Source organism: Saccostrea cucullata, unplaced genomic scaffold (genome assembly GCF_032062105.1).
Source record: "Saccostrea cucullata isolate Sc308-1 unplaced genomic scaffold, CSIRO_AGI_Scuc_v1 ctg713, whole genome shotgun sequence".
Lineage (NCBI taxonomy): Eukaryota > Metazoa > Mollusca > Bivalvia > Ostreida > Ostreidae > Saccostrea > Saccostrea cuccullata.
In genome coordinates this window covers 73,295-87,483 of record NW_026921547.1, presented here as the reverse complement: position 1 = coordinate 87,483, position 14,189 = coordinate 73,295, and the positions used below count along the sequence as shown (strand labels likewise).

General features: G+C 33.7%; 1 protein-coding gene across 2 annotated transcripts in view; it reads right to left on the bottom strand.

Moving 5' to 3' along the window:
• LOC134260301 (netrin receptor UNC5C-like) overlaps nt 1-13,223 on the bottom strand; it is a 77,501-nt gene extending 64,278 nt beyond the window's left edge. The window contains exons 1-3 of one of the 2 annotated variants that reach the window (XM_062742869.1): nt 12,964-13,223; nt 10,443-10,558; nt 9,281-9,404 (exon numbers count right to left, since the gene is read on the bottom strand). In XM_062742869.1, coding sequence (XP_062598853.1) covers nt 9,281-9,353 — 73 coding nt within the window. In that variant the 5' untranslated portion in view covers nt 9,354-9,404; nt 10,443-10,558; nt 12,964-13,223. Of the gene's footprint in view, nt 1-9,280; nt 9,864-10,442; nt 10,559-12,963 lie in introns of those variants that run through there. The other variant, XM_062742870.1, reaches the window with a different exon arrangement.
• Nucleotides 13,224-14,189: the final 966 nt, after the last annotated feature.

Here is a 14,189-nt window from a genome sequence, read left to right as displayed (position 1 = left end):
TGAAAGAATGAAATATCAAGTGTCTTTGAGATACTAACACCAATTGACATTTGAACTTTCCTATCTCGGGCCACAAACACACTTAATGCCAAAACATTCACTTAGCAAACTGTGCCAGAAATGGAACGTTAATCCTTCTGTTTATCTTGGGAAGAAATCTTATCTTACCACCTAAAAAAGTTCATTACAACAAAAAGCATATCGATACATGTATGTCATGACAGGAGGGCCCCCACGAGAAATGGTTACCGTATTTCATTTCCAATTCGAAGGCGGACAGATTATATGTCCTGTCAATTGCTGATTTCATTATGCTTAATTTAACTCAAAACTTTGATTAGCGATTCCAATTAATTTCTGATCCACTGAACATGATTTAGACAGTATGGCAATCCAAACCCGGGCCATCCTTAAAAATATTTTATTTTGCGGTAACGCGCCTCATCATTTTAGGCGTGGGTAGGTAGGTAGGCTTAAGACAAAAAGTCAAATTAAATTTTGATTATATAGAGGTATTAACTATGTCTTAGATTTCACTTTAAGTTACTTATCAAACAAGAAAATTAAGGCATTCTTAATGAATCCAATCTTTTATTGTTCAAATATCAGAACACATCAGTTCTTTTTTAAAAACGGCGTCTACAAGTGCAATGGGGACGTAAAAAATGTCAATAGGATAAAATTAGAAAATGGATATGTAAAAAAAAAAAAAAAAAAAAAATTTTTGAACCCATAAAAAAAATCCAGTAGGGTGGATTTTGGTGAGTCGGTCGCGTTACCGCAAAAAAACAATTTTTTAAGGATGGCCCCACCTTCTTTTTAATTAATTTGCTACTACAAATATCTGCTGATGATTATTTTAAGGATGTATAAATATCTACTACTATGTATATTAAGGAATTAATTAGTCGTCCCCACTTAGTAGTTGACATTGACATGAATGTAACTGACAAGTCGTATGTTCATAACGGTCAATATGACAAGGGTCTGGAGTATGATACATGAATGTGATCAACAATCAAACATGTAAAACCCATGTATAGGAGACTCCACAGGTATTTCTTGTCATTTGTAAGGATTGCGATTCGCACTCTACCGTCGCCAGTGACCAGGCTAGAACGAGACTCTAGATTAAGTATACAGATATAAACATCAGCCATTATAAAGTTTTTTATCATTGAAGAGCCATAACACTGATCTAAGACGACAAAAAAATAATAATTCTGAGATCGCCACTGACAACAAATTTCCAGTCTGATGCACATTTAAGCCACCATAACATTTCCCAATCAAGACGGGCTACAGACCACTAAGTCTTTTTTATCGGAGGTATTGGGACTCACCAAGATGGTCTATTGATGGTTTTAGAGGCACTTTTCAGGAGAGGAGACCAACTGATAAGAATTTAGAGCTGTCAACACCCCTATCTTATAAACTATTGAAGTCCATTCTTACATTTTTCAAGAGGGATATAACAAAGATATTTTAACCAGAAAGCTGAACAAAACAATATGAGTCATATTCTTGGCTGTCACTGGAGTATATATCAAAATGCTAGATTTCAAAATTGTATTCCATTACTCTAAGGATCTGCACACTTACAATCACAGAAATCGCCATGAATTGCACTTAAGTACAAAAAAACGCAAACATCTCTTTTCTACCATTCCAATAAATAATTCATAATTCTGATTCTCTGGGAACGTCTAAGATGGCATGACGAAGGCTTTAATTACATTAAAAATAGATCAACTTGTCAGCGGTGTGGTCTGAGGTGTCTCGGAAAACACCTTCTTCCGAGTCTGACTTTACGTAAAAAACTTACTCTCCAGACCTCTAGTTGTTGACAGTTTCTAGTTATTTATAATCCCTGCAAAAAAGTTTTTTACAAAAGCTCTAGCAAAAAGAGACTGCTGCTTAATCTAGATGATTGCCTTTTGAATGCCTACTGAAATGTAACAACAACCGAGATGTGAAATGCTCTTTGTGAATAATTGTAGGTATCATTTCTTGATTTTATATACCTTTTTGGTCGACATCAAAAGAAAATTATTATGATGAATCAGGGGATTTTTATTTCTTCTAATCAACATAGCATAAATTTTCAAAGGATGAGCAAATTCTCCCACAAAATTAAGAAATTAGTCTAAAAGGTACTATTTAATTACATCGCCAGGATGAGGGTTCCCATGGTAAAAATAATGATTATGATTAATGCTTGAAATATTGCAAATTTCCCAGAACATAACCTTGGCAACTGTAAACAACTACAGCAAACAAAAACAAAAGTAAATAGGATACCCCCCTCATTTATCAGAATATTTATTAAAATCTCATTTTTCCATCCCCATACATCTCTTTCACATCAAACAACCTGGTAGCTTGCATGCTGGATTCGCAGATCTCTGGACAGATTAGAAAACTGTGATTAATGTGGCATCCTAACTGGTATTTAGGCTGACCCATCGGTAGTCAGGGAATTGGGGAACTTCCCGGGATTAGGTTACTACTCACAGATGGTTGGACATCCCAGATAGGACATTCGTTCACAGGCTTTTGACATTCTGATCAATCAAAAGTAACTTTTGTTTGGAATTTAAACCACCTCTTCAGCAACTGATGCTCTACACTACCTGACCCATGTCATTAAACCTGTGTAAGAGCTATTCCTCACAAGCAAACTTTGATTGAATTAGCTCTCAGATTTTCCTCCCAAGAAGCAGCAGAGAGAGATAGCAATTTCAAATTACATTTTTTTTCAAGGGGGGATTTTTTCCAAATCAATTTTCATTAGGGTTGCCAGAGATAACCCAGGTGTCCAATCCTTGCATCACAGTTTGCACTGCACACCATGTGTGCAGTTTTCCCTCCAAAAGTCTCAGCAAAGCTTAGGTCTCAGTACATCAGCTGCATTATTAGCCAGCTCTCCATCTACACCACAGGACTCTAAGCCAAGTGCATTTGGCTATACTCTTTAATGTTTTAAACATTCATATTTTTCTGAGGTTCTTATGACATAACTTGCCAGATGTTCAGAACAGAAGCCATCAGCTTGACATAAAGAAACCTAGTGAGATATTGAATCCTTTTCTTCATCAGATGCTTCATTGCTCTGCAGGGTAAGGTGTGACTTTAACTGGTGAAGGCCTTGTTCTACAAATGCCACAATGAGCTGATAATTTGTCCAGTTACTAATAGTATTATGTACTTCATAAGACAACAACAAAGCCCCTGGGAAAGATCTAGCACATTAGTAGGTAGGTGATAACAAGAACCTATTATCTATACCATCCAAACTTTTCAGCTGCACATCAGACCTATAGCAAAACAGATCATCTCTCCTCACCAAAAACCTGGGAACATCTCATTGTGTAGATAAAATCTGAGATAGAGGCTGCATTTTTAGCTTTCTGTCAAGAAGAGGTGTTGTGAGACTGTGTACTTGTACCATGGAAGATTTGACATACTCACAACTGTGTCAAGTGTCTTCACACATCTCTTTGACGTGAAGTCTGCTGATACTTTGTTCAATGCAGGTCATGTAGCCATTTGTCTAATAAACCTTTATACCTTTACATGTGCAGCAATGAAAGATTAGCTTGCTACATACATATACCTAAGAAACAAAATTGTAAATGTTGAAATGTCCACCAACGAAATCCTCTAACTAGCAATGTGACGATTATCTTCTACTTTCTAAAACTAATATGCATATGGATGCATATATTTTCTGAAAATATTTCAAAAATATGCACTTCTGACAACTTTCAGTCTGTCTTTTTTTGTCTTTGTATTGTGAATAATTTCATAAAATGTCATGTTACTTATTAGCATTCTAAGTCTAGACCCCACATTGCAAAAAGGGAAAGGTTTGAAACAACAAATTGCTTCCGATTCATTGTAAATCATCTAGTTAAAAACCACGACCATTGAATTTTAATGTGATTAGCTTCTTTGACATCACAAAGCTATTCCAAGATACATGGCTCATCTTAAATCATAAGAACCTTGATTATAATTACACACACTTATAATTTAAACAAGACCCAAAGATATGAATCATTCAGCTGCAATTATTATTATTAAGACTAATTTAATGCTATATGTGTCGCATACCTCATAAATAATATTATTTATGAATATAACCATGAAACGCCTACATATGAGTAATTTTTTTCTCTCTCAAAAAGTTGTGGTAATAGGTTCATTATCTAAAGTTTTTAAATCTTTTTAGATTATGAAAATGGAATTTTTATTAAGTTTTTTTATCCTTATGAATTCACCATGTTATGAAACATTGATAAAAATGATGCTCAACAGATCAAAAAAACCTTTTCTCACAAGTGCATGCTGAAAGATATAATCAGTAAATGACCATTTTATAAAGATAACACAGCTTATATCCTGCATGATACAGTTCTCTATGCTGAGATAAGGTTCATTTAGCACTAAAGATCAGCATTTCTCTTATCTTTGTTACCCCCTCCACACCAGCATGGTCAGAATGGGCAGGGGGAGAGGCTAATGGCTACCAGTTGTTCACTTCTCCTCAGGGAAAGTAAACAGGAATCTCCATTAATAAGTTGTATCATCCCCCTGATTTTTACTGCCTGATTATCTTCTGCATTTCCTGTCGGGACTTCATTCATATAATGTCTTACATGGGGTCATTTGCATACCACTCTGTGATCTTGTATTATTAATGAGGTCTTCATGTGTTTTACTATCATTACTTATCTTAAGAGCTTCTTGTGATCAATTAATTCATCTTAATGCAAATGTCAAAGCGAACCCCTACTACGGAATGTGGTAAACACTGCTTCCATTTCTCTCCTTTTCCTTTCACACACAAAATGTCCTAATGCGGTTTTGAGACATGTTTGATCCCAGCTATCAGAAAAGCTGGATCAATGGATATAATATTATTTGGCCTTCTAAGGACAATCGAGTATGCATCTTCAAAGGCGCAAGGGTATTATGGAGAATTGACAAAATATGACCCCTTATTTTACAGTTGGCTCACTTTTAAAAATGCTGTATGGCTTCTAGCCGGGATTTATTTGAACAGGCATCTGTGGAAAGGCAGTCATCCAAGGGCAAATCTCAATGAACATGCTATAGAAAAAGCAAAAAAGAACAGGCCACAGCTTTTTCAACCCACTTAATAAAGACGATTTTCTCACTTTACTTTCATTTAACATGGGAGTCAACCTCCCCAATAGAAGTTTCCCATGTTGACAAAAGTCTCTAATGTAGAAATAAATATCTCTAAAGATGTGTGCCATGAGTAGTTTATCAGCCGAGAAGCTTGTGGTGTCTCTAAGCTGGCAGGATTAGGGGAGGATTTCTAGTTAGCCCCTGCACCTGCGATAGTGTTAGATCATCTTAACTGTCCATTAAAGGACCGTTCTTGGTTACTTTTCCTCCATTGTCAGCAAAAACACAGACATGTCTGACTTTCTTACTGTGCCTGCAAAATCAGCATTCTGTTGGGGGTGAGAGACAGAATTAACTGCATTTTTGTCAATCAAGTTGCAGTTCGAAACTAGTGGTATACCTATCTTTTCCAATTAAATAATAATTCTGCTACAATTAACTTTGCAAAAGAGATAGTCTTTTATTGTGAATTAACCTGATACCATGCTGTTCACACCATACTCTTCTTTTGCCAAGGATTGTACATACAACCATAATCTACATAATCCACAATGTGGTTGGAAAGCATCTTAGCATGTCAAATATTCGTGGAAGAGAAAAATAACTTGCACCTGACACTTTTCATGGTGTAAAGTCATTTATCATGTGGATTATGAATTTTGAACCAGGTTACCAAAGACTTACACGGTTAAACAATCATTTTGCGAGCCGGCAAAGAAAAACATCTGCCAAAGGGGGGTACGACTTTTTTGCAGCCAGAAATCATGAAACAGAAAATGGTTCATTGAATGAGAAAACAAACTTGTTTTTTCTGTCCCTGTCCATTAATTGGCACCAGAAACATGTTTCTGTCTTTCAGCACCCATTAACCTTCGACTTTGGTCTATCCTAACCAATTCGATCTTGTTATTTTTGTCTAATGATCTCACACTACACTTCTTACATAAACATTTGGAATTGAAATTGCTTTCGCAAAAAAAACTTTTTTTCTCAGGCTCTCTATCATACATCATATACTAGAGCCCAGACAAAAATTGTTATCACGTAATAAAACTTTTTTTAAAATATCCCACATAATCCTTAAAATATAGAGCAGGGAGTCAAAACCTCGAGACTGATACACACAACAAAAAGTTTGAAGATCATCTGCCCACATTAAGAAGAATTAACAGATCTGGACAATAAACTTTTTTGTTCAAGAAATCCAATTTTTCTGCCCTAAATTATTCATAAGCAGATTAATATAATTTTTAGGACTGTAAACATTCAGCCCCAAGCAGGACACCTGGAAATGCAGTAAAACTCTGCACGGTTTGACAATGTTGGTACAAGGTTCGACTTAGGTGTATTCTGCGTGGTCGAATTCTGCTTTTGTTTGGGTGATTACATGAGCTTTGAGGGGAATCTGAAATTTCACAAATCTGGATCATTTTTAGCATAGAATTGATGTTATCACTGCTTTTTTTTTAAAAATAAATTCATAAATTGCTACAATGCGAGTTCGTCAAGCTATGGTGAGCAAATCTTGCCTCTCCATTAATACAGCAGAATTTAAAATAGATGAGCTGTTCCTCTTTCATATCATTACATTAGCATTCTGGACTTCCTAGATATCATTTCCAACATTTGACATGCACAATGCCCTTTTCAATGTAATTCTATCATCATCAATAGCAACTAAACATGCATCACTTTCAATATTCATGTTAATCAATGCATTTGACAAATTAAGGCTTTTCTTTCCTCTAAACCTAATACTGAACTGCTTTTAAAATTGTTTTTAAAGACAATGGCCCGAAATGGTCCGAGTTTTCCACTGGGGGATAAATGGATTACAAAATCAGGAGTAACTTACAAAGAAACAGACATAGCGACTGAGATAAATCAGATGTTCTGGTTATTACGAATATGATGTGTAAATACATCTGATTGGGGCATGTGCTCTAGGAAAACATGTCTTTTATCTACAAAGCTCCATCCATTCCCTACGAATTTGTTTGAAAAGTTAGAGTAGGGGGTTAGGGAGAGTTCAGTCAGCATTAGTAGCTAATAGCTATAAACACTGCGATTAGCCAGTCATTGTCTTTGGCAATGTGTTTCAATTTATTTACAAATTTAATTTCCTTTCAGCGAACATTTCATCTTCAATGTACTCATATATAATTCGTAGCTATGTGCAGTGATGTGTTCTTTTTCTTCTATGAGATATTTAAATGAATGACCACCAAGGATTTTGTAAAATACCAAAGGATTTTTTTCCTTGTTTTCAATTAAGCAACTTATAAAACAATTCAGTAATTGCATAATTTTTTTTTCAAATAATGAAGACTATCTGTGTAATTAAATTAGGACACATCTCATTTCATTCATTCTAACTTATGCATGATGAAAGTGAAGCCATCTGTTTTAACGATGTTTTTATCGAGAAGCTAATTCCATCCTTTGTACAGCATTGTGCAACAGAGTGCAAGCGAGATTCACATTCAAGTCGGATTTCATTCCATCTTATTTTGCGATTTATCATAAATAATAGATACAGAAGTCTTTCAACTCGGCAATACAATTACGGGAAGACTGCATTTGATTCCTGCGAGGAAAAAAGCATATAGAGAAATATAAAGGGGATTTTCGGATTCTTCTATAATTTCCATCATTAGCTCCAAAAAACAAACAGCCCCCCTCATCATAATAAACACCAGCAGCATTAGGAGGAATTCCCAGAGTACATTACTAAATCCCTTGGGACTACTGACTGGATACCATTTCACCTTAAAGACCTCACACACCCTTTGACTAATTCTCTTCTCATTAGAATCCATGTACCCATTCATAAGATTAATAACCACTATTTAATTGTTTTCACAATTAGTAGCATAAATCATTTCCTATGCGGAAAAATTATTTTTTACTTGTAAAACTGTTGAAAAATGGAATCGCAAACTTTTTTTAAAGTAAAATGTTGATGTTGTAAAAAATTTTACATTTAAAACATGTTTCTCCTTAAAAATCCAAGAATTAGACTATTAAACTTTTTACTTGAATTGTTTTTATAATTTTCTTGATGAGTAACCCAGTGAATAAAAATGACAGATTGTTGTAAAGTGAAGTTTAACAACTTGAACAAGACCTGATATAACATGAAGGAGTTGTAGAAAATGTAAAGGTGAAATTAAACAAGACACTTCAAAAGCCCAAGTGAGGTAATGGTCAATTTCGAACATGTGGGTCCCATCATTAAAAACTAATAAAACCTTATTGTCATTATGTTGTTTGGCCAAAATAATAATTTTCATCTTTGATGTCCGAGTTTTATGATGGAGTCTTTTTAATTTACAGCATGCCTTCTAGCTTTATATCTTACATGGTAAAAAAGCAAATAAAAGGAGGGAAAGTAAAACATTAGTAAACAAGTTTATGACAACCCCCTTAAGTAAAAGAACAAGACCTAATCAATTTCTTACAAATTTGATCAATTATTGTCCTCATGAACAAGCGTATTGCGGACAGAGCGCGATCTTGGGGCTAATAGTAAAAATTCACTTTCGCGTAACTTGTGTATTTATCAAGGCAAAATTCTATTAAATGTTTGCAAATCACTTAATATTTCTGATCTTGCATTTACTAGAATAAAAAAAAATCGATATTCTTTATTTAAGAGCACATGGTTTATACCACAAGAGAACATTTATCTTGACAAACCTTGAGCGTCAATACACACGGCAGGTGTGTAAAATTAAACTCCATATAAACAATTAGTTTTATGAACTATAGATGGCAACCCATTTATAACCCATTCAATAAAAGCTGAATCGAAGGGAGGAAAAATATTAAAAAAGACCTTGCCTGCCGTGTATGCAAAGAAACACTTTGCATAGAGAAATTCAAAACGTCGTCAAATGAAAGATCGTAACGAAAACTTTCATCGCGACTTAAAACCCCTTGATCTCTCCCTAAAGTAAAAACACTTTAATTGTAATCTATTGTCCGCACAAGCAGTTATATATTTTTTTTCTTTCTGACTTAGGGCAAGTCAAGTGGTCCTAGAGTGTACAATATCCTTAATGCTCTTGTGTAGATTGCACGTAGACAAACAGAGTCTGATAATGAATATTCTCACACTTACCGGTGCTTGAGGAGAAATTCAGATTAGCCATGAAAATACTCCACAGGAGTCCGAAGATCACACCGTACCCCATCGTATTCACGCTCCTAATGGATCCACCAAACACTCACAGAAAATATAAATCCTAAGAATATGCAAAAATTGTCAAAGTCATGTCAAACATATCACATAGTATTTTAAGAAACGTTTCAAAAAAATCTTCTCTATAATTTCTTTTTTGGTTTTTCTATTTTTGGTTTTCGTTTATAAACGAATGCACATTTATTCCATGAACTCCTTAAAATAATGCAAGTCCTTGCTGACACACGTTGTTAATGATATGAAAACAAGACAATACACATTTAATCATAGGATGAACTCTCCGCGTGCAATGTTATGTTTAATATCCAGGATTCATGAATTTAAAACTTTCCACAGACAGGGTTAATTTTTAAAATCCTGTGTACACCTCTCAAGCATTTCAATCCATTAACTGCAAACTTTCTTATTTTCATGCGATCATAAGCTGACACGCTTCTTTCTACAGAAAACATTGAAAGAATATCAATTTCCTCTGTTGACTTTGAGAACGTTAGTAATACAAACGATCTAAACCTCTAAAGCGACCAACCATTTAGCAATTTTAAAGCGGCGGACAACCCATTGGACAGAATACAAAACATACCCCGCCCATTAGTTTTTATGATTGGATTACTTGTCATCGCGGGGCGGGGCTTGTCAATGTTATCAATGAGTTTGTATTGCCTCCACGTGAGTATGCTATTTTATCGTAAATTATCCGATAGAAAACCGTTTGATATCTTGTACATGCGAGAAAGATAAACGATTCTTTAATTATGTAATAAAAGTAAAATAATACCCTGTATGTATACGCGGTATCACAGTGGATTAGTTGATGTATCAATGTTAAAAGACCGAGGGAAAATGCAGGGTAAAGACCTCGTACATAATTCATTGCCACAAAACTAAAATGCATAGCACGGCTTAAAGAATACACATAAAATATACATTATTAATTGGAAGACGACTGACATGCACCGGGAATATGGCATAAAATCAAAATTACCCGCATAAAAGGAGGCAAAAATAAAATGTCATTATGCCATAAAGTCCTTCAAAATTAGCCGAAGTAATTGTAATTCCGCAATGGATAAGACTTTACCTTACTCGGGACATCTTGCCGTTATCTTAATTCTCATAATCCACAAATCCCTACCTAATCAGTTTACGTGAGCTAAGTAACCTAATCCAATTACTGTTTGAAGTAGTTTTCTTCCTCTGAAAAAGGAAAGACAAATCCTCAATTTTTTTTGCAATTGATATTTTATATGACTTCTCAATTTTTGTACCTCCTGAACTAAGTTCATTTTATAAAACATTTAATATACATTCGTATTTATATAAATCTTAAAAAGTATGATACTTTTAACACATATGAAGTTTCTATCAAGTTCTCGTGCAAAAATTTTCTGGTGAAAAAAAACATTTCCAAACAAACAAAAAAAGTAAAAACATAAAAAATATAATAATTCATTCCACGAATCTAATTTTAACTTTGATTCCACATTATGTTCAGACAATATTCTTAGACCCAGAACTTTATTTTATTTTTCTAGAGAAACTCCAGACATCGTGACGTGATCTTGGGACTTAGAATTTCAGTCTTGTAGGCGCACTTTGAAGAGGAAAAAATAATAAGCCATAATCCGGAGCATGGCCACAATAATCGGGACCGTCTACCGGTGGCGATCGGTTTTGGAAAACAGGAGTCTTGTTCAATTAACATTTTTTCTTTTATGTTTTAACAAGTCGCGGTATATTGGGTCTAAAACCAATAAAACGGAAGCAGTATTGATAGGAATCTACACATTTATTTCCTGACAACATTGTACTAAGTGTACAGGAAAAAATGAGAAGTTTCAGTTTTCCGTGTTCCCGCGACAGTGGTTGATAATAATCGTTTCTTTTGTTGAAATTACATATAGAAGGAACATAATTTTAAAAAAAAAATCTACCTGCCGATTCTCAAAAAATGTCCATTGTCTTTTATATATTATATAGAAGGAAAATTACGTATTCTGACAATGATTCAAGACAATGAATACTGTTTTAAAACTCGAACTACCTACTTTCAAAAATATATTTAATGTCTATAAATTATTGAGGAACTAAATGTATCCTTCAAATCGTCTCAATTTTTTTTTTATATTTTGATTTTTTTTTCTCTTTCAAGAAAATCACAGCTGAATAAACTAAAATGGTGAATGGAATTTTCTGATTTTCCCAAATCAATATTTCTTTCTCTCGTTCTTCTTTTTTAAAAAAGAAAAGAAATCTGTGTAAATCATGTTGAGAATGGTATAATAATGTGTCGGGTAGGATGTACCAAGAGTTATTTTCTTTAGCGTGGTTGTAAGCTATTTTCTCTTATTTACCCAACCTGGTGGTGTGAAATCATCATTAGAATGCGATTTGAAAAACTTGATTATAACCGTCACGAAACTTCATTCACGATTTTTGTTCTCATTCATAAAGGCACAGTGTTTGTAGCTTATAGCTGATCAATCCAAGATATATGAAGAGAACACAGGAAATTATTGTTACAAATACTAAAAGCTTTCTAATAACTTATATTTACTTGAAGGCAGATTGAAAAGATTGGAGAACGTCATTTTTTCCCCTAAACATAGGGTACCAAATGGTACCTCTACTTTAATTTCTATTTATTTTGAAGAAATTCGTCATCTACCAAACGCAGCGCGGATCAAGTCAACAAATATTTTTTTGCAAAATTTAAGAATTTGATAAATTGACTTTTCATGAATTGTTCCTAAATAAAAACTTGATATTCTGTATAGCATTTAAATTTTTCGATGCTAACAAGTTTCAGTCTTTTCTTTGAAAATAAATTTTGTTGGAAATGAAAATAAGATAAATACGTAATCGTTGTCATCTTGTTTTTAAGGATATAATACTTGGACAGAAGGAATGATAAATGTACACATGTGTATATTTGTACTGCAATTAGTTCAAGAAACTCTTAAATATCCTCAAAATGATTTAATTTTGAAATTATCTTTATTTAAATAGTGTCTTTCCTGATATATTTTACTTTATCAAATAAAATATACAACACAACTAAGATATGTTGTACATTTTATTTGATAAAATAAAGTATATCAGGAAGGACAATAGGTTCATCTACAATGCTTATAATTATTATGCAGTTTATATTTTGATATTGGTATACATATACTTATATAAATTGGTTTATTGTCCAACTGGTCCCTGTATACTTCAGGTCCTATACTGCAGCAGTATAGTCTCAATGAATAGAAGGGACAGGGTTCTGGGTATGTATAGTCCCATTAAAGAACTATGGACTCCCCTTCCATTCATTGGGACTAAATAAACATATAGGGGCATACTACTGAACCACAAGAATGGATTTTCAATCTTCCTCATATTCTCTCTCTCTCTCTCTCTCTCTCTCTCTCTCTCTCTCTCTCTCTCTCAGAAAGGACAAAGGGGACTCAAAAAGTAAACACAACCAGCACATAAGAACTGAATCATTAGACAATGGGATAAACAGTAATTAAACAAAATTAAACCTGTCCCCCTTGACTTTGAAAATTCAATCGCTCCTTATACAACATACAGTTCAAGTTATATATACTACTTACTTATCACAGAGACAAGCAGGTAAACATGTGCCCAGGTGTTCTAGGTAGCCTTTGATGTCCCTCCAGCCAAGAGCAGACCTATCTCTGAAGTACAGAGAGATTAAAGCAGCCAAACTGTGCAGTATGATAAACGGTAATTCTTAGTCTACATCAAACTTTTGTTAGAGTAAACAACAGTGATTAATCTACAAGTTTACATGCAATTGAAACCCCATTAGATTTTAAGAGATTTCTAGTTGTGTGGAGACAGATAAATATATCTATAAGGGTATAAATCATAGTGGGATCTTCAAATAAAAGTGTACAATCATCAGACATTGAATGACTAACTGGCCTTTGTCAGATAAATTCTCTAACACGATTTCAGAATCTTACTTACTTCCTTAATATCGAATCTATAATATAGATGAAAAAATATTTCTCAGTTTCTTTTTGGCATTTAGAACTGAAATCCACTTTATCTACAAAATGTGTCTTGGTAAATTGGATAGGATCAGTTTTCAGCATATCACATCTGCAATAAAGCATAAAAAGTATTGTTTTCACATTGTAACAGTAATATACTTGTATCATTATTGCATTCTCCACATTGGTTGCTCAGTTTGTGGTTTTACTTGGATTATTGAAGGGACATGATTTTTTTTTATTATTAATAATGTGTGATACCAATGCCTTGCTTGACATTTACATCTAATATGATGTCTACAATTTTCTTTCAACATGAAACATGAATAATTTACTGACATTTCTGAATTCAATAATAGTTTATCTTATGATCATTGTTTTGATTCTGGCTTGCAGACTTATAACCATCAAACCATTCTTCTGATATTAGTTTTCTATGAAAGAACACTTTACATTCAAAACCTTATACCGGGTATACATTCAATAAATATACCATTTCTCACAAGCAAGAACACATTTCTTTTGTTTCCTTCTAGACTTTTGGTTTTTGACTTACATGTATTTCCCCCCTATGCATGTATGTATTATTCTTTTTTGTGACCTAGTTCCTGGAATATGCTTTAAAAACATACTTTATAAACTGAAAATATATATCCAGTCTTGTGCAGCAAACTTTTAGAATGTTATAACCTGGTAATGCATGTACCTATGTATTGATTAATACAATGTGGAAATTCAATCATTTTGTTACAAAAGATTCATTTTGGAATTTTGTGAAATACTAGTATGAGAGAGATTATCAAGATACTGAAACTCAATTC